This window comes from Anopheles funestus, chromosome 2RL (genome assembly GCF_943734845.2).
Source record: "Anopheles funestus chromosome 2RL, idAnoFuneDA-416_04, whole genome shotgun sequence".
NCBI classification, from domain to species: domain Eukaryota; kingdom Metazoa; phylum Arthropoda; class Insecta; order Diptera; family Culicidae; genus Anopheles; species Anopheles funestus.
The window spans coordinates 90,863,009-90,890,573 of record NC_064598.1 but is presented as its reverse complement, the minus strand read 5'-3'; the positions used below and the strand labels follow the sequence as shown (position 1 = coordinate 90,890,573).

Below are 27,565 nucleotides of genomic sequence, written 5' to 3'. Positions count from 1 at the left end.
CTGGTATAATATTATCATATGTACTATATAATGATATAGAGGCATTAGCAATCAGCATTTGTTAAAACGTAACACTCTTGTAATAAAACACCCTTAGTCACTTCACCCAACAGCATTGTTTCAATCTTCACTAGTTTGTGTATACTTTTTGACTTCAATCTGGAATAATTAATAACCATCTTTATTTCTTTCGTCCCTCTACAGGTATCCTTCCAGAAGCGCTACGAACCAAATGTGCCCGCTGTTCACCGATTCAGAAGGAGAACGCACTGAAGATCATTACCCGGCTTTACTACGACTATCCGGATCAGTATCGTGCACTTCGCGAACGCTGGGATCCTTCCGGCGAGTATCATCGCCGATTTGAGGAGTATCTGCGCGGCTTGCAGTTTAATCAGATCGGTGGAAACGGTGGTCCCGTCGGTAGTTCCAGCGTTGGTAATACGATCGAAAGTGGTGGTAACGACAGGCCGGTAAGAAATGACCTCGATCGACAGCCCGCCACACAGAGCAGCAATGTGCAGACGATAGTGGTTAATCCGACGCTGGCCGGCCAGCCGATTGGCAATGTGAATACGCTGCTTCCGATACCTTCTTCTCCAACACCTTTACCACCGTCAGCTGTAGCGCCAGCGACCGAACGACCTAGGCTCCCGGCACCGGTAGCACAAATTTTATTCCCTACCACTACCGACACTAGTACTACCATCACTACTACCACCTCTACTACCACCTCTACTAGTACCTTCAATTCTGGACCATTAGAACTCACCAGTAACGCGCCGAGCGCGTCTATTCCCTCTAATACTGCTACCTCCTTTTCTGCTAGCATACTTAGTCCACCGGGTGATACGGGTACGAGTACCAGCGATCTTTCTGGTCCCAGCGTAGACACGCTGGACTCAACAGCAACGACCGGACCCGTAGTACCGGTACCGGTAAATTACTATCTCAACATCACTAACGGTGGCTCGCTAACACTTTGGCTCGTACACATAACTCTGGGTGACACTGGATACACCGGTCAGGAGAAGATGGCACACTAGCTGTAGAACCGCAAGCAATATCGCCCACCCAGCAGGGAAATTGGGTTTGGGCTAGACTGCTAGAATGTAAAACTCGAATGTGTTTTTGTGTGTGTGTGTTTGTGGATGTATGTATGCATAGAGTGAACGATAACGGATACCAAATATAGTACAAAACACGTGTAACCCTCTTGACACTTTTGTAGCGTTTTGAACCTCTAACCTCTGTTTCTTTACATGGATGGGGTGGTTGGTGGGACGGTAATAGGTTTTAAAACTCGCTTTCGGCAAAAAACATTCGATGCATATTCCCAAAAATGGACGATACCGATAACATTCGCGAACGGTTTGTGTTGCGCTTTCCCTTGCTGCTGACTGTTGTTTACGAAACTCGCTTTGGGTGTTTGGAGTGTTCTCAATTCCGGTACAGAGATAACCAAGCATTTGAGCCAACATTGGTGTCACGCCTCATCAGGTACGGTTTTCTGCTCCACTGTTACGAATGAGGGAAAATTCGACAGCCGGATTAAGCAACATTCACTACCGAAATTGTGTTCTTTCGCTGTGGGAAAAAACCCATGTACCAGAATTAATGGCCGGATCTGGCTGGGCCTGGTGCTGAGTGGTGAATTATGACTTTTGATTGTTCGTTTGTTCTGTCAAGTTCGTTGCGTTTGCAGTGCTGGAACGAATTGATGAGTCTATCGCAATTTCCTGATTCATCTACATTTCCCGTGTGTGAATGCATGTGGAATTATCGGAGAATGTTTTATTGAAAGGGCACCGAAAGGTCCGTATTTACAATAGGTTCGATAATTATACGTTTAATTGATGAGCCCCGCGGGTGGTTCGTTTGATGCAATGTTCCTGGGTGCAGGGAGCAATCCACGGTTTCAACAATGCGCCTTCCCGCATTGTTTGCAGTGACATCGATAAGAGGATTTATGAATGTTTTGGCTCTGCCGTACCGACAGGTTTCGATGGTTCTTAATTAACACAAAAGTCACTTGAATTTGTGGCATCTGTCATTGTACGTTGGTTCAACGATGTTGGAAATATCTATCGATTAACTTTGAATGTACCAGTTGTAAGAGAAAAATCGAGAAAAAATGTTCAATATTACACGCCAATCACTATCATACCTTTGTTTGTTTTCAGCACAAATATTGCAATTACAATGTATCACGATGATGCACATGATGAAAGCAAGTGTTGGAAATGGAAAGATAAATAAAAAAAGCGAAGGCTACATAATGTATTTCACCAGGACTGGACCCTTCAAAAGCGACAGCATAATTTTCGCTTTGTTGTTATTAATTGAAACCATTTCGTGGATGAAACATGAGCGTTGGGTGTTTTTGTTTTATGGATAATATTTTCGTTTAACTGGGATGGTTTTTGTATTGTTGGATGTGCAATTGAATGGCACACGCGTTGAAGTGGTTTCTTTTTCCATAATGGAATCTGGTAGGCTATTGATGAAATAATTAAAAACAGGAATTTTAAGCTGATTAAATTTGTTTTTTTTTCTGCTGTTGAAATGTTAAATATTATATAGAAATACGTGGCTGGTATTTATTTTTTTATTCGAGAAAATCCGATAAATTTAACGGAGTTGATCAAGGATAGAAAAGCGAAACGCATCACAACGCTGATAGATCTTGATTGGGGTCACGCGAAGCAGAAACGAAGCAAAACGGATAAACATCTAGGTCAAGAAACATCTAGTCACGCCACGACTGCAATCGTAAAGAGTCGAAGAGCAACACTTTTGCTATTCGATTGCAGAAAGAATTGCATCTGAGGAATGCCGTTTTACTTCCACCTAGACCGCTTTGTGCAGTTGCATTGTGCAGTAGCTTAACAAAAAGATAAATATGTAAAAAAACCAAACCAAAGTGTGAACAACAATTCGATAATTATCTACCAACACCGGTATTATTGGATATTGCGCATTATATCCAAAAACTCATTGGATCGAGTTAAGTGCAAAGGGTCATTAAAAAATCATCACTTTGCTTTATAATAATGTTTCCATGCGTGAAATACGATTACACCCTCGGGAAGGGTAGGGTTTTTGGGGGTGGTCTTTCGGCAGACTCATTTGCGGTTGAATTAATTAACAAAGTTATCTCGTTTGGCACGCGATCCAATTTGCCCTTATGCACAACAACCACCTTATGCACTATAAACGCATAAACGCACCGGCACCATGCTAAAGGTTCTTCCCGACCTTTGCCATTCTGACTATCCACACCTCAGCATTTGTTTTTGTGTCTCTAACATTCTTCCCCTCTGGCACAGCAGTGCACCAACACCAACACAGTGCGATGTGCAGCAAAATGACTTATACATTTTTGACTATTTTGCACCAAAAAACCCTCACTTCCCTAATTGGACAGATTCCGCAAGGCTTACCTTCCCAGCCCACCAGCACGGTCAGGAACGTCGCGCAAACGCTGCAGCAAGGTACAACCACACCATTCGGCACGGTTGGGTTCGAAGAAGTAGCAACAGTTCCGCTATGGCTGGAAGCACAATTGGCACAACAAATTCCACCGGCACGTCCGCAAGGATCGTTCGTCGAGTTCGTCCCAACGATCGTCAGCCTGCCGTCGCCGGTGTTCAACGAGCGTCCGGTAGTTGATGGAGTTGGGAGTCAAAATTTAGGCAACGCTGACGCTACTGGTCAGCTTCCATTCCAGGCTACGGTGTACGATGGTCCAACAACTACTGGACGAGTATTGGCCGGACGGCGTCCCACGATGGACAATGGGTTTGATGAACTCCCCACGGTATATTGGCTTTTATTCTGAGAATGAAATTGAAATTTTGCTTCCATTGGTGTTTGTTCGCTTTTTGTAATAGAATTTTGGAAAATACGTTGTGTATATCTAGCGCTTGTTGATAGTAACGTTTGACTTTGGAGATTCGAATGCATGAGGGTACTCTGGTGGTGATATACCTTCTTGTAATGAGCAGTACTATTCGGGTGTGTTTTTTTCTCTTCCCCTTACCCCCAAGAGCGTGCCAGGTGGCTATCAGGTGGTTGGCATTAGTTGATGTGATATTTGAAACGAAAAGCTTCCTGAATGCAGCAACAAGATGGAGGGCACGGTTTTAATGGTGTTTCCGTTTCCCGTAGGCTCCACCACCGGTAGTGGTGAATCGGTTCGGTGACGATGATGCCAATGGTCGGCCATCCATTGCACCGGTACCTGCAGTGCCCGTAGTGACGACAACTACTACCACTACTACACGAAGGCCTACAACCACAACCGTTCGACAGACGCGACCCGTTACACGTCAAACAACGACTAGAAATACTCAGCGTACAACAACGAGATTTGTAAGTATCTTGGGCCACATACAGGGGTAATTTACTGAGAGAATTACGGTTTACAGCGCATGATATCCTTGACAACTAAGTTCGACTGAAGGTTTGGTTCTAATGATACTGTTTTGATAATTACATTTGATTAGCTTCGAAAGGTTTTGTACCGATTTATATTGACTTTTATATCGATGGACAAGTACATCACTCATGTCGACTTTTATAAGAAATTGTTAACAAACGTAACAAAATTTTCTATTTCGGCAACCTGAACTCGACCAACAAACGCTTCTCACTTTCGCAGATAACGCGAGTGCCACAAACACCGCCACCAACACGTCCACCCACTATCATCACAACGACGAGGACGTCGACCATTTTACAACAACGACCACCATTACCACCACCACAACAACAACAACCGTTGCCAGCACAACAACAACCAATACTACCACAAGCACCACCACAAACATATCCAACAATATCATACGAGCGGCCACAGGCTCCACCAAGGGCTAGCCCTCCAGCACCACCACCACCACTACCACAAGCACCACCACAAACATATCCAACAATATTATACGAGCGGCCACAGGCTCCACCACCACAAGCACTACCACCCACGGCACCTGCTAGACCATTCTACGTACCTCAGGAACCTCCCCGAGTGCCACCTCCACAGTACGGGGGACAGACTACACCGGACAGCATTATTGATCATTTCTTTGTTCCACCATCGCAGGCCGCAAATCCTCCAGTACAGCCGATCGTAGGCCTGTGGAATCAGCTCGGTACGAAGATAGCCGATACGGCGGACGCTATTGCGGGCATGCTGAAGAAAACGGTCGACGTGCTGGTAACGAGCCACATCCAGTCACATCAGCGAGCATTGCGACGAATCTAAGTTCCGCACCTGCACAGTTCTGCTCGGGATACGAAAAACGCAATGTGTGAAGCGAATTGTTTGTTGAAATTATGTGAGAATGCTTGCCGTTTTAGGCATTAGTTTTCCATCCATAGAAATATTAGCTCAGTGTGTATGTAGCAGTGAGTGTGATTGGAAGTCAAATTTCCTGAAAAAGTTGAAAGCACATCCTTGCCCCCCCAGTGACTTAAACCCTGGTCGAAATAATGATGCATCAAACTCCTCGTAATAGTGTCAGAAATGCAGAAAGGAAAACGTGGTTCTTTTCCCTTTTTTCTTTCAAGACCATCCCAAACACCGTGGGCACCTTTTGCGGTTGTAACTGCGGGAATCAAGATCAATTCAATTCTTCTGTGATTGGCGCGTATTGAGTGATAAAATTATATGCGTATTCTAATTTTGTTTTTTTGTTTTTTTGTGGTAGGTAAATATTACAAAACCGATGCTCTTGTATCTTTTAGATTATCTTATATCCCTATCGCTATCACTACACGTACGGAACATCTCTTTTTGTCGCTATCCATAAAACTTCATTTTGGATTCTGAATGTGAAAGTGCAGACAATGTAATGACATACTACAGGGTGAATTTTAAAAGGTTCATGGATTATAAATGTATCTTATGTTACTATTGAATAAATATATTATATATCAAGAAACACTGGCCTTGTTTGGAAGAATTGATGGAAGATAGACATGCAAAATGTATCACTTCAGGTGGAGTACAATGTTGAAAGAAATTCGTTCCACTTGTACAATCGTTTATCTTTTCTAACCGCTTAACGGAGAATGGTGTGTGGAACTTTTGAAACAATTTTATCAAAGCGTCTCACGGCCGATTTGTTTCACTCGTATTCGTTCTTCGTTCGACTTTGTACATTGAGGTTTTATCATGATTATTGGATTCCGTAGGGAGCCGGTAGCAACGGTAGCATCAGTTGAGAAATCGAGATCAAGTTATCTTCCCCGTAAGCCAAATGGGTACACTGAAAGCAAAAAAAAAGAAATAAAAAGAAATAAATAAATTTCCTCCTTTCAGGATACACACGGGTAACAAATTGAAGCGTAAGCAATCAAATCATAGTGCGATTCGGATTATACTTCTTCTTACCAACTTTACCGACGTCCAGTTTGCTTTATGGTGGCGTTTTAACGTTCGGTTGAATATTTCATTTTCCTCTCATGAGTTTTCTCGCCATTCTCGTTCGTTCCATGCTAAAAACGGTGAAGAAAACTGATGGAAATATTTCATTCTTTTCTCATACACATTTCCCATGGCAGTGCTGGCGGCTTGCTGGCTCATAACTCTACAGTTGAGCAATTGAGTGAAGTTGATAGCAGGAGGCTGAAGCAGGCTATAGACTTTGGGCGCAAGCTAGCAACTGCTCGCACTGTTTGCAATCAAATAAAGCTGAAGTGCTCGTTCCATTACCGGTTCCGGAAGCGGAAGATCACAATTCTGACGGACGTCTATGAGCACAGGTTTGCTGAAGTTGGGAGGCTGTTTTTGTGCTCTTGTCTCGGTTTGCAGTTGCTGTTAGTCTGGTGTGTGGAGGAAGCCATAGCAATCGATACATGTTCGTACCATCTCGTATGTAAATTAGAAAAAGTAGCCAAACATATTGATATCACACTTTCAAAACTCATTTAAAAACGTTTTTAAAAGTTCGTTGTTAAGCACTTTTGTTGGTAAAAGTAGTGAAAACATTTGCGCGTGTCATGCGCATTGCCTAAGCACAGGCGTTCTTTTGTTGGTTCCGATATCGACGCATAGGAGGCGCCTTTTCCAACAAAGTGATTCATTCGAATTTGGGGATAAACATTGTACGTTGTATTTTCTAAATTTATCTTTAGTATAAAGAGAAAAAATATTGTGCAATCTATCTTATCCAGATTATACGATGCTTCTTCTCTTCAACCGACGCCATGAGACACGCGTACATTTCCATTAAGCAAATGAAACAATACCGAAGTGATGAAAACTTTCTTAAGGAAGGTTGCATGTGAACGGTTAGCTCAAACGATCTCAATCGCTCACCAGCAGAAAATTGCAAATTGCATTGCTTCAGTGAGGTGCTTTGAACATTTTTTGACGGACAATCCACTTACCGACGCAAGGGAAGCGAAAGTGTTGCGGCGGGAAAAAGTTAGAAACGTAATTTCGCTGATGCAGGTCCTGAGTAAGGTTGACCCTGAAAGTTGGAATTAGATGGCACTGAGCATTCGCCTGCTTGTCGTAGGGCAACCAGGGTTTTCGGCTGGAAGGTTCTGAAGAGGTAAAGAGAAAGCTATAAGTTTTGCACAAGGAGAAAGAGAGTCATTTTATGTTTAGCTTGCAATATTTTTTAAAGCAAAATATATCATTTTGAACTTTATTTTCCCATGATGCAGAAGGGGCATTTGAATGTCATCAAGCTCAATCCGGAAGATGTGCCCGGTAAATATGTTGAATATTTATTATGTAGCATGTGAGAAAAGGCACACGTGTGGTGTGGATATGTTTTTTTTCTTCATTCTTTTTGTTGAGCTTTCTATTGCAAATTCCATCCATCAGGTGTAGGATTTATGTAGCTACTGGATATACTATCTGCTTTCTCGAGAACTATTCCAACCAATCGTACACTGTTGTGCGGGTTGTCGATGCAACAAAACGAACTCGGCGTCCGAGGCGAGAAATTGCAAAGAAGAACACATATTGAAATTCCCGTCAGCTTGACTGCATTCGTTCACAGAAGAAAAATAGAGGAAAAGAATGTAAAAAAAACACCAAACTCCAGAGAATTCCCCCACCAAGTCGGTAGAACATGTGTGAAGAAAGGAAGATTGGGTAAAATACATCTGATTACAAATCGTCCCGTACGACGATGGACGAGCCAGGTTTGCATTCGAATGCTGGGAAGACGCGCGTATGCGTCACATTGCGGTGGCGTGAGGGACGAATGAAATATTTATCAGACCATGTTGCAGATTGCGGATGCAAAGCAAAGAAACGTGTCGTTTTCGAGAAAGGATGTAAAGGCTACGAAAATCCATAATCCCGGCCCAGACATTTTCCATACCGAGCTGAGCTGCTGGTGGTTTCATTTTAGTATGGAGATTACATCACGATATGCTGATTGAATGCAGCTAGCGATGGAACGAATTTGTGCAGCTTATATAGAGATAACTTTTTTCATTACTGTCAATAAATAGAAGAATGTATGAAACTAATCCAACTCGAAAAAAAATCTATACAATTTCACCCTAAACAAGCATGAATAATCGATTGTACACGAGGAACAAAACAAAACAAAAATCAACACTCAAATCGAAATGATTGTTTCGAACGATCGTGTACCTCGATTAGTCGTCGTTGCTGGCTGCTGTGTCTCTCAGCGCTGGGAGTCAATCATCAACCATCGGCGTGTCTAATGAGCACCAAACCATCATCCCGTGTTTGATGCATTAGCATACACTGTATCCACTGGTGGCGCACTGATGAACCTGGACCGCATAATTATCGTTAACAAAATAGTACAATTGTTGTAACCTCGTGTGGCCTGGATGCGCGAGGGAGGGGAAGGAACGGCACTCACAACCTTTTCGCCCTAAAAGGCTACCGGCGTGTGCTAGTGCACGTGGAAAGTGTATGGGAAAAATGCGGGAAAAGTGCAATGCATTGGGGAGACTCAGCTGCAGTGTGTAATGTGAGCAAACTTCAAACTGAAATCAAATGATTCGTTCCATTTCCGTTGCGGGGTTTTCCAGCTTTGCTTCCATTTTGTGTAAATGAATCCATTTCCCTTAGCTGGCTGATTGAGATGTTGGTGATTAATCGGTTTGAAGGTTTATATGATTTTTATCTAAAAAAAATTATTCGAATCATTCCAATTTTTGGTTATTTCCTTTCAAATTGTATCAATTGTTATTTATATCAAAGGTGGAATTTCCACTGGCATTGCAAATCCTTAAATCGAATGATTTGCTTCCCATCACTTGTACATTTCCCACCTCAGATATTCATCTACGACGGTGTCGATGTGACTTCATCACACTAAACAGTGCAATGAAAAGTCGAGAAGCGACGCACAATGAGACCGATTTGGGATTTCCCCAAAACCAAATTCCCCGTTCGTGTTGAGCAACTCCAATAACCTTCCTACGAAAGCTTCCATTCTCAACAAAAAAACACAAAAACAAAATAAAAAACGCGCCTGGAAATACATTACACGATACACGCACGTACGATGCCAAAAACACTGCCGACATGGTACAATATTTATCCACCGTTTGGTGACATATAAAAACAATCCGTAGGCAGTTTATTTACAGCGCCAAAAATAAACGAAATAAAAGAAAAAAAGTTAAAACACGCACCGACAGACAGTTGAACGAAGAATTGCAAAAGTTACTCAACCTCCTGGGTTGCCCTTTTCTGCGGCAGTAGCTGGGGGGAGTTTCTAAACATGATGACACATGGATGATAACAATGAGTACTTCTATACATGATCGCACACAAGCACACAATTTTCTTTCTCCACCCAGCAGGGGGGGTGGGGGGGAGAAACCCCCCATCATGGAAAACAAAAGTTCCATATTCCAAGTGTCAAAGCTGTCAGTTGTACACGACGATAAGGAAAGTGGATTTGGCGTTTTCTTTTCGTTTTTGGTTTTGTCTGGTAAATCTTCCCACGGCGAAGGGATGAAATGGTGGCAAGAATTGGATGGGAGCAAAAAAAAAAATACAACAACACTTCCGACGGCTTTGAGACAATCAGATTTCGGAGGCGGTGAAAAAGTGATTTATTTTCCACCTTCTTTTTTCTCGTTTGGTCGCTAAAAGGTTCAGCCTCATGTCATGTCTCTTGGACTGCTCTCAACAACCAATTGTGTTTTGGGGGGAGGGAGGTAGGGGATCGTTTGAGTTTAATTTGATTGGAGAAGATTGGAGGCCTCTACTACCGGTAGATTCCTTTTTTTGACTGCTCCACGTACGACAATAGTAATCGACATCAAGCGTGACTGGGTGGTGAACTTGAGAAATTGGATAATTGAAGTTAACGGAAGTATTCTCGATAAGCGTAATTGATATCTACACCCATTTAGAGCAATATCCAACTTTGACCATCATCAGTATCATTATCGTTTCCTAAATCCTTAAGTTCTTCGCTCAAACAGTGAACAAACACTTGATCCACTCACCCCGTAGCTAACTCAACACAAAGAACTGACGTAGCGCATGGTCCAAATAATGCTTTTCCACTCAATTGATTATGCGTGCATACGGTAGGAGATGTTTTAGTTGAGTGCGCTGATGCCACGTATTCAAAAAAATGTGCCACACCATTCGCATCAGGTAGCTGTGTGACCTTCGCGACCAAAGCTTCCTAGCGTTCGATGCGTAGAAGCGTAACCACATGCCCATAAATCGACACCGTCTGATCTGGTACCGTATTTGCCCATAGCGTCTACCGTGAAGGGTTTGTTTTCCTTTCCTGCGAATTGTTAACTGGAACACGATATAATCCTTTCCCGATGATGGACGAGAATGTGAAATGGATGACATTGATGCACGTGTTGCTAATGAGAGACATGTTGCATCGTACCGCTTTTGATTCTAACGGACCGGAGAATGTTTGTGTGATGCGGAGAATAGAGACCAGCAATTCGAATCGCTGTGGATGATGATTAATTAATTAGGGGATGTCATGTATACTGATTTCCTAGAACAAAGCCAATGCGGATGGTTTAAACAGATACGGAACAGTTTTGAAGTAGCTCTACTAATGGCTTCTAGAATGTACACGATGAGTTCGTATCATGTGAACGTTTCCAAAAATCCAATCCATCATTAATTTTTTTTTTAGATCTTCGACAAAATTGATCGACAACTTCCTTCCAACAGCCAGCGTTTTTTTAACGTTCTCTTTCCTTTATGTCCAAGAAAAATCAAATCAACATCAGCAACACGTGATGCACGGAAATTCTGGCTGGAAAACCCCATTTACCGACAAAAAAAGCTCGCCACCAGTCCAAACCAGTCCAAAGTGAACGAACTCTCCGAAGTTTTATGCTGCAACATTGCATCTCCATCCGGACATTTGGTGGCGGTGGCCGGGGGGCCGGAGCCATGTTTCGTCAGCTGCACTGCAAAGGAACGCTGCAACCAGTTTGCAACCATTGGCCTGCAATGGACGAGAACCAGTTAGTGACACATGCACGGTATCCAGTGGGACCAGAGCTAAATCTTATGCTAGCGCCATCCATCATTCTGCTAGCCCGTACCTCCAACATCCATCATAATTCGGATAGAATTTGGGTCTAGCTTTCCATCGAGCAGCTGGCGTTCCGAAAAAAAAAATCTTCTTTCGCTGTAATAAGGAACATGCCTTGCTGAGCAAAAGCGAAGGGGTACAGTTTGTTCTAAAGCATTACCGTTAGTGTGTACGATCAACCTTAAACCTCTTGCTACCCACAGTCTCGGAGGTCTCGATGTGACATTAGCCATGTTTAGGGACCCCACACCGGTCCGGTGTCCGGTTTGTGCCGTACAGGGCTACCCTTAAACTGAAACGTGCCCAACATAGAGTGACTTGAATGCGTGTCTGTGTGTGCTTTTTTTATGATACCCATCGTCTACACCTTCAACGGGGACAGTCTCCGTTTCGACGGGAGAGGGGACCGCAACTACCCGCGTAATGTTTGTTGCTGTTGGTGGTGGTGATGATGGTGGTGGAACGTATAAAAACAAAGGTACGGTCCGGCGGTAGCGCTTAGTAGTGACCGATAGAGAGTTGCGTACGGAGGTAACCGTGATTGGCACGATCGAAAACGAAAGTGAAAACATCGCCGCGAAAAAGTAGCCACAGGTGAGAGCGAAAGCGTGTACCATTGCAGTGCAGATCGTTTCCAGTTTCCAGTTTTGTTTGCCAGTGTGTTTCGGTTCTTTTGGAGTGGTTTCGAGCTGTTTGGCTTTTTTGTTGTTGCTTGTCGTTACGATGGAAAGCCATTTTCTATTGGTCAACGCGACGCATTTCCCAGGAGATGTGGTCGGTGATATAATATTGCATTTAAAGAAGCATTTCATAATCCATAACTGATGCATTTGCACACCGCTACCCATACACCTGGCCAGGTTTGTGATCCGTATGTCAGACACCCGTACATATGCATGATCACGGTTCGGACCGTCGTCCAGGTTCACGGCGTATTGAAATGAAGTGAACGCATTTCTGTTTCGCTGCGGTTACTGTGGTTTGGTGTGGCTTTTTGTGCTGGCGAAGATCGCGATCGATGTCGCGGGTGCGCAAATGTAGACCACAACCCCAACACGCTTATGTAATTAGCTGTTTTGCTTGAGTTGTCCACCATCACCTTCAGAGCGTATCAACGGCGTACAGTATCAAACACCAAAATTGGACCATAATGAATAGTCTACGATCAGGGGAAGGGTTAAATGGTTTGCCGTGCGAACAGCACGGTGTGGATATTGCAAAAGTGAAGCCAAAATGTAGCGCAAAAGCACGATCTTACACGATCGTGTTGGTCCGGAGCAGTAAGGCTCCGATGCTACCGGTATCTTTGAATGGTTGGAATCACATTGCCGCCAGGCTAAGATGTTTAGCTCGAGTGATACGGCGTCGCAGTCTACTTATCCAATAATGTTTCATAGTGCTGCCGTCGCAATTGGCCATCGAGCGAACCACAAGTCCTAGAGCAGGTTAATTAAAATGTACATGCAATGATATTTATTTTAAAGGTCCACCCGAAGTCGTCTGGAATTAATATTGTACCGCGTGTACCTATCACGTCACCAGGCAGGAAGGTGATCAACAAATTAGTTTTGTAACACTCGCTGTCGGACGGGTAGGATTTTAATTATTATGACATTTTTCTCTCCTCACAAAGCTCAGCTGTTACCAATGGCGTCAGGGCGGTGTGATGGACAAGTTTGCCAAATGTGAAGGAAAGGGAACCGGATAATTGCCGGCGGTGTTGGGAGTAGGCCGAGGGTAGCCAAAAGTGAGACACAATGTTGGCCAAGTTCATGTCATGGTCAGCTGACGTAGAAACCCAGTTGGTGTGCTGTTGTGCTGATTGTTTGTTTTCGGGCACACCTTTTACCATGGGCTTTCTTCCAACTTTCAGACGTGTGAAGACAGACACAATTGGTAGCATTGTGACGTGGAAAGATGTGAATTGGATTGCGCTAGACATGAAAACTTGTGGCAGGTTTATAGTTACTCTCAAACGAATGCATTCACGCATTGTTGCATTATGGTTAGCTTTTTTATGGTTTTGTTGGATTACATTACGCGAGGTGCGATTGCGAACGACAAGCTGTACAATATTTCTTTGTTTCTTATTTAACGCTTTGGGAAATGTATGACGCAAAGAACAAGCTTTTAAATGTATCGTCTGCTTGTGTGTTTGGCACTTTTAACCTTTGACGCGCTTTACTCTTCTCAGCACTTTGTTGTATCAATCATTCGAAATTATTGACACGGGCGTTTGTATTTGCTTAACCGGTACGGGGTAGAGGTCTGTGTTAAATGAGTGAGCATCTTATACGTCATATTAACTGGCGCCGATGAGTTTCACCGGTGTACCTGCAAGCCCTTGAAGTGGTCATTGCACGTGCAACCGGGTGGGGTGTCGTAGGTGGCGTGTAATGCGAACGGCAATTAGCATACGAATCATTAGACTTGTGAAGTTTGTTTAGAGTGCTTCATGTTGAGATTTCATTTTTGATGAAGTTTTCTAAAGTATTTTAACTTCAAACTCCAATCGTTTGATAATTTATATAAAGGCAAATAGAAGAAAAATATTCATACAATCACGCGCAATCAAATCTTCAAAGAATTCCTCCAACAGAACCATAAAATTGATTCACTTTCTTGGAATCAATTTTAATTTTGTTTTCGTGCGTTAGTAAATGAATTTCCTTCAGCTTTGCAAACGATTAGATGTTCTTCGGTTGGAAAATTTACGCAGGTTTTAATATATGCGTCACGTGGAATGATTTTCCACGTCCACAAGTTGTACTTGTACTTAGTTTTTTTGTCGCAAATTTGTAAAGCGCGAATTTGAATTCATTTCCTACCTTCCAGGTAGAAAAGTAAAATTTGTTTTTTTTTTTCACTTTCGTAAAGCTTTTTGTCTAATTGTGAAGCATTTTCAAAACGTTAATTTTATACACGCCATAAGCGTGTCACCGCCTAGAACCGATTTATCATGTTTACGGTGACCCGATGAAGCGTATTTCGTCACAGCCAAGGCGCCGAAAGCAACCGTTCACAGAGCAGAGCTGCAGGGTGTGAGTGGATGTAAATTTTGGGTAATTTGTCGGATTTACATTAATTACCGGTGCCATTGGGGCAGGAAAATCGTTTCCCTTCGTCGCTTTCACGGTTGAAGAAAAGGACGTTAATTTGATTTGGCGAAAAAGCGCAGAACACGACCACACGCTTCCGTGGTGTAATTCTACTGTACACGGTGAAATGATGCGCGTTTTCAGCACGAAAAATTTCCTCCAAACAACCGCCTCAGGACGCCACTTTGCTCTCCATGCTCCCTCCAGTGCCCGGGTTTCGATATGCTAATGCAATAATGGTTCCATTGCTTTGCGTTATAATGGTAGAAGTAGCATCTGTAGCAGATTAAATTGAATCAACTCCGAGGAGAAGATGAGAATCCGGTAGCATTCTTTAATGATCATCTAATCTCGTTAGAGAGAATTATTTGGCCAGAGCATCATTTACGAGGCCAAACTTTTCCGGGTGCTGTCATGCTTCAAAAAGTGTCACAAATATAATAGCCTTACCCGAATGCTTGCAACAAATAAACACAACGACCGAATGCTTTTCAAATACGCGAGCACGATTAAAATGATGCTCCAGATTCTTTCAGTTCGATTTGGGTACGAATTCGGCAAAGTGTATTGTTGACGACGCAAAGATTGTGCCTTCAAGTTCAACTTGGACAAGCAGGTAGCTGGCCGTATAATTGGTATTTGGGAATGGAATCGTATCCTTCAGCGTTTCGCTTGGTTTGGCGGACTCGTTTGCGACCGTTTCGACCGCGCCAGTCAGCGAGGCGTAAACTCCCGTGTGCCTGTGTGCAGAACATGCTTACACACTCCGCACCGTGATTGGAATGATGATGGGCGATAATTTTTTATGGAGTTGGAATTTTAAATGGCATTGCGTTGTAATCGTTGCAAAGCTAGCGCGGTACGGATGATCGGGGGATTCAGTGAGTTTGTTTGTTTCTGTGTCGATACATTTTATGGCCGAACAATGTTGGCACGTTGCCTGTTCGGAAGAAAACATAATGTACATGAAGTTGTGGAAATTGTCGAAAGAAATAAAACGTCCGAGAGAAATTAATATCTAACTGTCATTAGTGAATTGTCCATTTAAATGGCATCTTACAATGGTCTCGTTTTCGTTGTGCCGGTTTTCTGCAGGAAGTGATTAAATAATAAAATAAAAACCTAATTTGCCCTTCATAACTAACAATGCTTTTCCGTGTGTTTTTGCTTTACAGAGGTTGAACAAAAAGAACTACGAAGCACGTAAAAGTAACAAAGCCAACAAAAGCAATGAAGCACATGACAATGGTTGCCATTTTGGCGATGGTGGTAGTGGTGGCCAGCGCCCAGAAGTACACCGACAAGTTCGACAACATCGATGTTGACCGTGTGCTGTCAAACGATCGAATTCTCAACAACTACCTCAAGTGTCTGCTCGATAAGGGACCATGTACCCAGGAAGGTCGTGAGCTGAAGAGTAAGTATCTGCCTGCTTGCCTGTGATTGGTACTAAGAGCGCTTTGAAATTGGAAATTTGTTTTCAAAAAAGCAAGACTTTGAAATTGTATCGTGGAATTAATTATGTCTTTGATTTGACAAATTGGAATAAAGCTTCTTTTGCAATATTTCATGAAGTAATACAACGGGGAAAAAAGGAATAGGAATCTTAACACTTGCTAGTCTTTTTAAAGTTAAACATTCATGCAACGGAAAGGAAGCTTACAAGTGCATTCAAGTATCATTTACTTCCCTCGAGTGTAGTCCAAATGAATGCTAATTCAACGCTAATTTTCCAACCTATTTCCACCAGAAACACTACCCGACGCACTGAAAACCAACTGCGAGAAGTGTAGCGAGAAGCAAAGGACAAGCTCCCGCAAGGTAATCGCCCATCTCGAGGACCGTAAGCCACAGGAATGGAAGAAACTGCTTGACAAGTACGACCCGGAAGGTATCTACAAGAGCAAGTTCGAGAAGCTCAACAAGCGATCTTAGAGAGCGAGAGAGCGGGGACAATCTACCCCCTTTGGTTCAGCTTTTCCAGCAACGCCGTACATTTTGTTGGATCATGAAGGGACATGGAAGTGAGGACGTTTTTTTTTCGTTTGTTTGAAGAATGTGATATAATTGTGCGCAAGAAAGACCGAAAACATCTATTCCGGGAGCAAGTTGTAGCGTAGCAGTTGCTAAAGCCCAGCCCAGGGTTTTTGAGGATGCATTTTTGTTGTTTGAAAATTTATACTCATTTTGAACACAGTAGTTCCTCACGGCTATAGGGAAAGAAAAAGATACAGACAGACAGACATGGGTAGCTAGTGTAACGAGCCATAATTTATTTGATTTGCTATCCGTGAATTGATAATAAAAACATTCCCTTAGAATAAAAAATATAATTGCGTTTATTACAATGTACGGGTAAGAATAACGAGTTAAATGAATTTAAGGTTGGTAAAGTTACATACGAAAAAAAACGTAACCCAGATTACACTCCCTTGTGGTAAGAATATTATTCGGAATCGACAGAAACGAGTTTTCAATTTCCTGTAGTTTCCTGTATGTGTGTTTGCATCCGACAGTAGAGTTCTGGGAAATTACACGGATTCACCACCCAGACATAGGACACGAAGCATAATCGTGTCTAGTCCACAGCGTGTAAACATAGTCCATGAATACGTGCATCACCGGCGGGCAGTATCAGGGCGGACAGGATGGTTGCCTGCATGTGAACGTATGGCATGTTTTTCCAGCTCGTGTTTTCCCATGTCCTCAGTGAAGGACCTTTCCGTCGCGTAGGGAAAGGGATGCTTGTTCACTTCAGCCACTGCAGTAGCAAAGCAGTTGGTTAGGCAAACAATGCGTTCTAGTGGCATGAACGCTCGACAAGCACACAAAGAATGCTATCGTCGATCGGACGTGTCCTTGCGAGGCTGCAGCTGCGGGCAGTCGGACATCAACACACCGACACTGCGCTAAAGAGGACACGGACCTTATCCTTCCGTGCAATCTTAACGACATGCAAAAAAAAGCTTCTGTTTTGTTGGTGAAATGTTGCTCCTTACAAACCTATTTCGTTGCTATTAAGCATGTGAAGTTGCACTGTGCAGGACAACGTGTTTTGTGCTTGGGTGTTGTTTACATTCGCTTCCGTTTCGCATGCCTGTCAACGGGAAAGTTGGTTGACTTGGACGGTAAATAAATTTGCAACACCGACACAAACCGAGTGGCCGATTAATGGTTACCTAAGAGGGTGAACTGTACGCTTGAGCTTGATAGAGTATGAAATTGTTACTGGCGTTGTCATGTTGTCAGGTTTGTTTTACTTTCCCGGTTGGGTCCATTAGCATTTAAAAACGGAGTATTTTTAAAACATGTTCTCCTTATTAATCTAATGAAGAATTCATTCAGCGCTTGAAGCATCAAAGCTTGTTTGATAGTTTTCTAAAATTGGAAGCAATAATATTAATAAATTCGATTTTAATAAGTATTTGCAATATGAACAGCTTTTTATAACATTACGATTTTACTATACTCTCCATAAACAAAAAGTTCAAACCAACAACAACGCGATCGCCAAAGCTTTGAAGCTTTCAACGATCATCTTTCACACCGTTGACAGTTGCTGTGAAGCTGTGTCGGTTGAGTACCTTCGCTCGCGAGATCACGCACCTTCCGGGAAGGGAGTGAGTGATTTGAGTGCACAACTCAACAGCCGTTACGTTATAAAAACGAACTTCAACCTATGGAACTCGGCCATTTCGTTTTCTTCCGTCTGATCGGTGTAGTGATTGCGTAACCGAAATCTTCTCTCGCTTCCTTGTGTGTGTGTGTGTCTCCAGTGAACCTGAAGGACATCGTCCAGTAGGCTTTTAAGCATGTGGTGGAAGAAGCTTGGTGTCGCTCTGCTGCTAGTGGTAGCCAGCAGCCAGTATGTGCAATCGCAGCAGTCGAAGGTTCTGTGTTACTACGATGCGGCCAACTTCCTGATCGAAGGTAAGTCACGGTCAACGGACTGGTAAGCGTCGGTATCACTGCCGGTAAATTGAATACGGTGCGAGAAAGGTGATGTCATCCGTTGTCGACCTAGACCGATTTATGGCCACCGATGGGCAAAACGGTGTGTGCGAATGTGGAGACGAGTCTCGAATTGGTAATGGTGAGATTCTGCTGTTGTTGCTTTCTCACCAACGCTCTTTTCATTTTCAATTGTTCCAACGAACGACACGCAGACGAATGGAATGAAGCCGGTAAAGATAGTGTAAACGTTTTGGTTATAGTTGATTTGATGATTAGCAAGGTTTGGAGGTTACGCGCCACGATCAAGATTAGTAAAGCGATCTTCCAGCACAGTGAAGTAAATTAAATCATTCTAGGAAATGGAAGAAGCAGCTACTTAAAATGTTAATAAGCTCGGTGCGATACGCATCTCACACTGTACAGAGATCACGTGGAAAATGCTGCAGTTTTATTATAAATTTACATTTACACAGTAATTGCAATTTATGCAGATTGCTTCATACCGTTTAACAGGGAGGAATCTTTTTAACGATCTACCAATTTGTCTGACAAGTCGTAATTACGTTTGTCGTGTCTAATGCTAGTCGTATGTTTTACATTCCCCAGAGATGTCAGTAAATATTGTAGGTCGTATTTTCACAAACATTAGAATACTTTAACGACACTTACGTTGCAAGGAACCCAGAATATTTATTTTCCCGGCAGTGCTGAGGCTAAAGATGATTGTTTGGCCGCAAGCAAGCAATTATCACCCTACCAACAGTGTGAAGTCAACGGAGCTCCATATTCAACGAAGCTTGACAAGCGCTAGAATGTTCGGAAACGCATCAAAAACACTGGTTGGACAATTTGTAAACACAGCACTACCACAGCGGTGTTGTTGCGTTCTGCAGGAATCACCGCAAAATTACGTAAGCACCACCGAACTCATTTGGTCACTATTTGATTGCTTTGTCTAGGAAGTCGGGCGGTTAGGCAACCGTACAAAACTTGGGTGGTTGTGGTACACAAAATGAGATACGGGGATTTTTGTGTTTGCTCCATTCGTTATCGGTTTCGATGAGCGTTTGGGTAATGCACAGTTGAGAAGAAAACTTGAGAAATTGGTAATGGAAGTTTCGTGCCGTACCGCATGAGGTTCACTTTCGCCATTGGTTATCACTTTTGGAAGAGAAGATTCCCCGGCGACTGACGATAACCTTTGCCGGGTGTGTGGATTAGTTTGAACTGGTTGCCCCCAAAGATCATGCAGCATCGTCGATAAGGACCAACACGATCGATGCGCTTTTTTGGGCCATGTGTAACTTTTCAGTAAAATTCTACTCGTATGTTTGCTACATTATGATCATTGCTCTTGTATGTTTATGAACAGGATTGGGAAAAGTGTCCCTTGCGGATATTGACGTTGCTCTACCGTTCTGCACACATCTCGTCTACGGTTATGCCGGAATCGATGTCGAAACGAACAAAGCGGTTAGCCGTCAACCGAACTTGGACTTGGACACTGGCAAGGGCAACTACCGTACGGTGACGCAGCTCAAGAGCAAATATCCTTCGCTGAAGGTGCTGCTCGGTCTCGGTGGGTACAAGTTCTCCGAACCTTCGATAAAGTATCTCACCCTGCTCGAGTCTGGAGCGGCTCGTATTACCTTCATCAACTCGGTCTACTCGCTGCTGAAGACGTACGGTTTCGATGGCGTCGATCTGGAATGGCAATTCCCGATGAACAAACCGAAGAAGGTACGCTCAACGCTCGGCGGTGTATGGCACGGATTCAAGAAAGTGTTCAGCGGCGATAGCGTACTGGACGAGAAGGCCGACGAACATCGGGAGGAATTTACGGCCCTGCTTCGTGAGCTGAAGAATGCGTTCCGATCGGATGGATATCTGCTGGGTATGACGGTGTTGCCGCACGTTAACTCGTCGATCTTCATGGACATTCCGGCCATTATCAACTATCTGGACTTTGTCAACATTGCCGCGTATGATCAGCAGACACCAACGCGTAACGGTAAGGAGGCAGACCATGCGGCACCGCTGTACGAGCTGAGCGATCGTGTTGCTGGCAACAATGTGGACGGACAGGTCCGTCAGTGGTGAGTACTGCTTATCCTTGGGAATTCCTTTCGTCCATATCTAACGAGTATTGTTACGAATTTCGCAGGCTATCGAACAATGCTCCTGCTTCGAAGTTGATTGTTTCCATTCCTACGTACGGCCGTGGCTGGAAGATGACCGGTGATTCGGGTATTACAGGCGTTCCACCACTTCCCGTCGATGGTCCATCGAACCCTGGGCCTCAGACACAAACCGAGGGCTTCTACAGCTGGGCTGAAGTGTGCGCTATGCTGCCGAATCCGAGCAACACCGCACTGAAGGGCGCCGAAGCTCCGTTGCGCAAGGTTGGTGATCCGACGAAGCGCTTCGGATCGTACGCGTTCCGTCTGCCGGACAGCAACGGTGAGCACGGTATGTGGGTGTCCTACGAGGATCCCGATACGGCTGGCAACAAGGCAGGATACGTGAAGGCCAAGAATCTGGGAGGCATCGCTATCAACGATCTGTCGTACGACGATTTCCGTGGTAGCTGCGCTGGGGAAAAGTTCCCAATTCTGCGTGCGGCTAAATATCGGCTGTAAAAGATGTTGATTGAAGCAATCGACTGTTGTTTGGAAGTATGCATATTGTTGTACGTGCGACACGTTTAGTGGATAATGATTCATTTTGAATAAAACAAAACATAGAATGAAAAGTACGTGGTCTTCTTTGTTTACACAAAGTTTGTGCTACTTTTGTTGATTCATTTGTGTGTGATTTACGTACCAATCAGCAACAAGATCAGGGATTTTTATTAATTTATTACGATCGTCAGCTGTTCGGTTCCAAGAAGCGTCCCTAAACCCTCGAGCAAAACAATCTCGTTACGAAACACAACCAATTGAGCTACTCTGTTGGAAGGCAAAGTAAACAACCGGCATTATCATTGGCTCGATTCTTGGCTAACAAGCAAAATGACACAGCATCAACAAAACATCATCCCTCTACCGTAGTTGTAGTGTCCAAATAAACGAACAATCATGTTTATAGCCGGCCAGAAGAAGGCAAAGACAAATGAAACCGGCTTGAAGAAGAGATCGACACTACGACCAATCTATCAAGTGATGAGATCTTGTCAAGCCGGGCCCAAAACTATAAATAATCCTAAGGTCGAACTAGTTCCGAGCGGGGGTCAAATAAAAAGAAACAAAAAAAACACATCTCTGAACAAATGAATTTAGACAATTCCAGTTTTAAATACAAAAAAAAACAAACAAACCGGTCCGGCCAATAGAATCGATTGAAAGAAGAAAAGAATCGTGGAACTCTCGATTTTGCAACCGTATAGCTTTGATTTAGTTGTTGTTGTTCCATAACAAGTGAGTGATCGGGTGAGAGATGAGATCACTCATCGAGAGTGTTTTAACAGATTCGAATGCAGCATCCCGTGCTGCGAGCCGTTATAAGAGCTGATCGGTACCGCGCCATTCGTATCAGTTTTGTGCAAGTCGTCGTGGAAGTTGCTAGAAGTGCTCGATCGTTTGTCTGTGGCGTTTTAAGTTTGGACGCTGATAAGTATGTGGTCGGTGAGGTTAGGCGTCCTGGCGTTGGTGCTGGGACTGTGTGGAGTGTCGGTACGGGCACAAAATGCCACGACGGGCCCGAAGGTGCTTTGTTACTACAATGGTAACAGCTCGTTGAAGGAAGGTTAGTTAGAACGACTTCTGATGGACCCGATTGTACCTTACATTGTGTGATTAATTAATGTCACTTGTGGTGTGTCTAAGTATGCGTTTAAGCTCAGCTGATAAGACCTATAGCAGACAGTGCGCTTGCACGGGTAGAACAGTAGAGCGATGGTTATGACGTGCGTTTTAAGAATGCAAGTAAATGTAGCAAAACCATTAGCTTTATTGGCATGGAAATTAATCACTTGATCGCTTGTCTTATCCCGTCCCGATCGTCCCTGTATTTGACCTACACTGATTCACGCTGTTTCTCTCTCTCTCTTTCTCTCTCTTCGCACCATCTCGTTTTCAGGTCTCGGTAAAGTGACCGTGTCCGATATTGAGCTAGCGTTGCCGTTCTGTACGCATCTTATCTATGGCTACGCAGGAGTGAACGTTGAAACATACCGATTGCGCTCGCTAAATGAAGATCTCGATCTGGACTCGGGCAAGAGTCATTATCGGGCCGTGACGACCTTGAAAAGGCGTTACCCAGGGCTTAAAGTGCTCTTGAGCGTTGGCAACTATTTTGACGTGGCTGAAGAAAAACCATTCGAGAAGTATCTAACATTGCTGGAATCGAGCGGAGCGCGCACTGCGTTCGTAAACAGTGCATACTCGATCCTGAAGACGTATGAGTTCGATGGGCTTGATCTGGCCTGGCAGTTCCCGCAGACGAAACCGAAACGCATTCGCGGATGGACCGGTAACCTGTGGCATGGATTCAAGAAGCTATTCACGGGCGATAGCATTCTCGACCCAAAGGCGGATGAACATCGGGAGGAGTTTACGGCACTGGTTCGTGACCTGAAGAACGCGTTCGTGCACGATAAGTTCCAGCTCGGTTACACGCAGCTTCCGCACGTAAATCAAACGATGTTCCTGGACATTCCACTGCTTAAGGAAAGCGTTGACTACGTCAATATCGCTGCTTACGACCAGCAAACACCGGAACGTAACCCGAAAGAGGGAGACTATACGGCACCGATCTACGAACCGAGCGACCGCGTCGTGGGTAACAATGTGGACGATAAGGTTAAGGCTTGGCATTCGAAGGGCACACCGTTGGACAAGATTATCGTCGGTATTGCAACGTACGCCCGTGGATGGAAGCTTGGAGTTCTGTCGGGCGTTACCGGCGTTCCACCGATTCCGGCCGATGGTCCATCACCACCCGGTCCGTACACCAACATTCCCGGCTTCTACAGCTTCGGTGAGGTGTGTGCGAAGCTACCGAACCCGGGCAACGCAAATCTGAAGGGTTCCGAATATCCATTGCGAAAAATTAACGATCCAACCAAGCGATTCGGTCCATACGCGTTCCGTATTTCGGATGAGAACGATGAGCACGGTATATGGCTGTCGTACGACGATCCGGAAAGTGCCGGCAACAAGGCGGCGTACGTGAAGGCAAAGGGATTGGGCGGTATTTCGATCAATGATCTGTCGTTGGATGATTTCCGTGGCACGTGCTCGGGCGATAAGTTCCCGATTCTACGTGCGGCCAAGTACCGGCTGTGAATGGACCAATGAAGACATCCCAATTAGTACGTGGTGTAGCTTTAACAAGGATTATACCAGATTTCTACTCCAAACCATGACAAAGTCAAGACAACTTGTTTTTTATATTCGAGAACCGGGAATTCATCACAAATAAAAGCATGAAACAATAGTTACCTTCTTCTTCTAACAAAGAAAACAAATACGATAGGAACATTTTTTGTCTCTAGAGATAGATTTACGGAAAAAACATCCAGAAGAAACAAAACAAGATAAAATTGTTTATTGAAGGTCAGAACTACAATGCGGAACAGAATGGAAATAATTGTACCCGAGTGCCTGTGCGAGTAGTAAAACCCTTTGTGGCCAGCATTCTGTAAAACAAAACGAGAACAATATTTGCTTGTGTATAGGGTTAAAGAGGATAAAACTCAAGAGGAAAAGAAGCTCAAAGGTTAACTTAAATTTTAGCAATTTGATCGTGCTCGGAACGAAGATGAATGTTTGCTTTGCTCTTACTTTTACATTTTGTGGAATGTTTAGAAATTGAAGTTGAAAAAAAGAATGCATCAAAACCACCATCATTTCTGCTTCCAGCAGTTTCGACTGCTGTGAGATATCTTCGTTGCTTGCTTACCGGTTCTGCTTCCGGATGTTTCCGGATGCAATCGCTACCAGAGTTGAGGAGTTTTCTGCCGGGAGCGTTACAATGCATGTTGATTTTGTCTGCAAATGCAATCGGAAGCGCATTTCTTGTTGAACTTGTGCTTGTTATAAAACGGAATCGTTCTGTTGATTTTATCCACATTCCGTTCAATTTCGTTTCTCTGTTGATTTTTTTTCCCATTCGGATAAGGCACTAGATTTACCAACGCCAACCTTTTATTTGGAACGTGATTTTTTTCTCTCCACCCTTGCAATGGGCGTATTCCGTAAGTGAGGCTGTAGTAGCAGTAAATGTCATGTGCAGTTCTGGTAGTCGTAACATACACGTGTTTGCTGTAGGTTTCATTGTGCGGCACACAAACAACGGTTGTAACGGAGCGCGAAAACATGGTGGAAAAACAGGTAGATTTACCCAGCGAATGAATGATGTAGTGGGAATGTTTTGTTTTTCACCCAATGGAATGCGATGTTTTGCAAGCGAACTCCTCTTTAGTAGTGAAATGAACGCCCTGAACATGGAATAACCGTAGCAACAGTACGGCAGTCTGCTGTTGAAGGGTTTCTGTTGGGAAGCATTTGCTGTTGGTACGCCGACTGTTGTCGAGTAAATGTAGTGCTGCGAATCACACACTTCTCTTAAACGAATGTTCGATCTGAAGCAGCACACTAAAGGACGACATTGCCGTTGGGTTCTTCAGGATTGTACAGTGAATTTGCAACTGATTCCGTTGCGTGACGACAGGACAAACTAAACGTTTGAGCTCTTGCAACGACAGAAGCTTGATTGCGCAGTTACATTGTGCTGCGATAGCGATTTGTTTTTGTTAAAAAAAAACAAAAAAAAAAAATGGTGTCCTTGTAAACAATTGTTACAGAAACACATTTGAGTTTATACGTATTTATATGAGGTATGAAACATATTTTTGAACTATTACAAAGTGTATACATAGATAGTTGATGTCTAAGATCAGAAATAGATTTTAACACCTTACGTAGAAGGAGCAAAACCAACTCAAAAAGAAAAGTTACAACAAGCCGATGTTGTTCCGCTACAAATAATGTGCTTTTTTATTTGACGAAACAATTTAGCTAACGAAGAAAGAGCGTTTCTTCCATCCTTTAAGTAAACGTTCCTATCCGACGTTCGCTCCATTTGTTCGAACGATCGATTGGGAAGAAGTTATAGTAAAACGTGAGAAGCATTTGATATGTTCTATGGAGAACATTTATTTTTCTTCACAACGAATAAAGAGAAATAAAGCGGAAGAATGTACTGTGGTTTTATAAAATTGAAATTTGTTTCGCCTAATTTTTACGTTCCTTTATCAAAGCGTCTTGTTATGAATTTCAATTATTTCTGAGGCGAATAATGGTACTTTAGGAAAGAAATGGATGAGGGCGAGAGATATTACCCGAATTATAGGAATATTTATTGATGAACAGTATTTATTTTTCTTATATTATAACTTTGTAGAAGGACAAAATAATAGATTTATGTTATAAACAGTGTGAGAGCGTGGCTTCCACAAAGTTCTACATCGCTTCATCAATTTTCCAAAAGCTGTCCGATAGTAATTAAATTGTTTGCCGCACCTTTAATTGGGTCCATTAACAATTCTTCGAATTAATATGCAAAGTGTTTCATGTTGCATGTATGAGGGACGCCATTGTTTATTCATCATTGCACGATTGCATAACACACAACAACAAATTTCCATACCATTGTTGTGTTTTGTGATTCTTTCACCTTTTCCTAATGGTAGTAGGGGGTAGCGAGTGAGAGAGGCGGAAAAAGTAATGCCTAATTAATGTTAATTTTATGCTTGAACGTACCATTCCCAAAACTGCATCTACAAAATGGAAATTGGAAGGTACACCTGAATAAATGGCCTTAAAGCTGGAAACCGGGTGTGTCCACAGCTGAGTAGCAAGAATGTGTAAATAAAAAAAAACGAACGAAACAGGATCCTCGTTGGTGGACAATATTCATTCCCTCGTAGCCCGTTTAAGCTAGCAAGGGGATCAGGAAATAAATAATGAGTGCGATAAAAAATCCCCGTACCCATAAACAAACTACCGGTCCCGGTATCGCAAGCAGACTCATTAGTGAACAATTTGGCTGCCGGGCGAAGCAAAGTAGAAAACAAATGAGTAAAGATTAGTACAATTAGTTGCGAGCTCGTGCAAAAGCATAAAGTGTACAGGAAAGTGTAGCAAAAAAAAAGACTCATGCAGCATCTTACGACGAACGAGCATAATGCTGATGATGATGGGAGGAAAAGTAATTTAAGAAATTTTAATTGCCTTCCTTTGCCGGAATATACGCGGAACCGCTACCGAATTCGTAGCTTCCAAACTGCTTGCGTGTGTTCACGATGGAGACGCCTGGTGAATATTTGTTTCACGATGGAGACGCCTGGTACTTTTGCCTTACCTGGTACCAAGCACCTTTCGCTCAAAGCTCAAAGGCCGGTATCGTTGTAAGTAAAGTAAAAATGCACGGTTCAACATTAAGCAGCTGAGCTGTTTAATTAATCGTGATTAATGAAGATGAAAATATTCCTCAAAGATCATGCGCCAACACACTCCGGTGTTCCGGTGTTGCTGCAGTCTAGTTCACCTCGTCGTCTTGACACTCTAAAAATACGAAGAAAATCCAATTAAAAGCCTAGCGAGCGGTGAGCGTTTCATGTTTCTTTTTCTGAGCTTCGTTCAATGTTGGCTGAAAGGAGAAAAAATGAGACAGGCCACGGTTCGAGTAAGACTGCCATTATTTTCAACAGTTTCCTCCCGTGTTGTTCGGGTCGTAAAGGTGTCGGTTGTATTTGTTGAGTGCTTTCTAAAGCAGCACCTTTTTAACGGCTATTGATTCGCATACGTACGTTGGTGGTCCTGTTAAGCATCGTTAACGAGTAGCGATCTTTACGTCAACGCACTCAGTTAGCTGATGATGATGTGAAAAAGTAATTAATAGGTGTAATTGGAAGGGGGTAGCAGTAATAAAATGATGCTATTAAAATATAATTTCGGTGCTTTTTACGAAAAA

At 43.3% G+C, this 27,565-nt stretch overlaps 4 protein-coding genes across 4 annotated transcripts in view; all 4 read left to right on the top strand.

Moving 5' to 3' along the window:
• LOC125765700 (uncharacterized) overlaps nucleotides 1–12,131 on the top strand; it is a 31,605-nt gene extending 19,474 nt beyond the window's left edge. The window contains exons 4-7 of the mRNA XM_049431131.1: nucleotides 205–662; nucleotides 3,428–3,820; nucleotides 4,171–4,374; nucleotides 5,102–12,131. Of these exons, the coding sequence (XP_049287088.1) occupies nucleotides 205–662; nucleotides 3,428–3,820; nucleotides 4,171–4,374; nucleotides 5,102–5,263 (1,217 nt within the window). The 3' untranslated portion in view covers nucleotides 5,264–12,131. The remainder of the gene's footprint in view (nucleotides 1–204; nucleotides 663–3,427; nucleotides 3,821–4,170; nucleotides 4,375–5,101) is intronic.
• On the top strand, nucleotides 12,021–16,943 carry LOC125765721 (ejaculatory bulb-specific protein 3-like). The gene is made up of 3 exons (XM_049431154.1): nucleotides 12,021–12,131; nucleotides 15,811–16,052; nucleotides 16,386–16,943. Exons 2-3 carry the CDS (start codon nucleotides 15,866–15,868, stop codon nucleotides 16,568–16,570), a joined length of 372 nt encoding a protein of 123 aa, XP_049287111.1. The 5' UTR covers nucleotides 12,021–12,131; nucleotides 15,811–15,865; the 3' UTR covers nucleotides 16,571–16,943.
• A 1,361-nt stretch (nucleotides 16,944–18,304) lies between these two features.
• Nucleotides 18,305–21,341, top strand: LOC125765702 (chitinase-like protein Idgf4). The gene is made up of 3 exons (XM_049431133.1): nucleotides 18,305–18,565; nucleotides 19,962–20,685; nucleotides 20,754–21,341. Exons 1-3 carry the CDS (start codon nucleotides 18,448–18,450, stop codon nucleotides 21,226–21,228), a joined length of 1,317 nt encoding a protein of 438 aa, XP_049287090.1. The 5' UTR covers nucleotides 18,305–18,447; the 3' UTR covers nucleotides 21,229–21,341.
• A 751-nt stretch (nucleotides 21,342–22,092) lies between these two features.
• LOC125765701 (chitinase-like protein Idgf4) lies at nucleotides 22,093–24,025 on the top strand. The gene is made up of 2 exons (XM_049431132.1): nucleotides 22,093–22,333; nucleotides 22,667–24,025. The coding sequence occupies exons 1-2, from the start codon at nucleotides 22,204–22,206 to the stop codon at nucleotides 23,872–23,874; spliced, it is 1,338 nt and encodes a 445-aa protein (XP_049287089.1). The 5' UTR covers nucleotides 22,093–22,203; the 3' UTR covers nucleotides 23,875–24,025.
• Nucleotides 24,026–27,565: the final 3,540 nt, after the last annotated feature.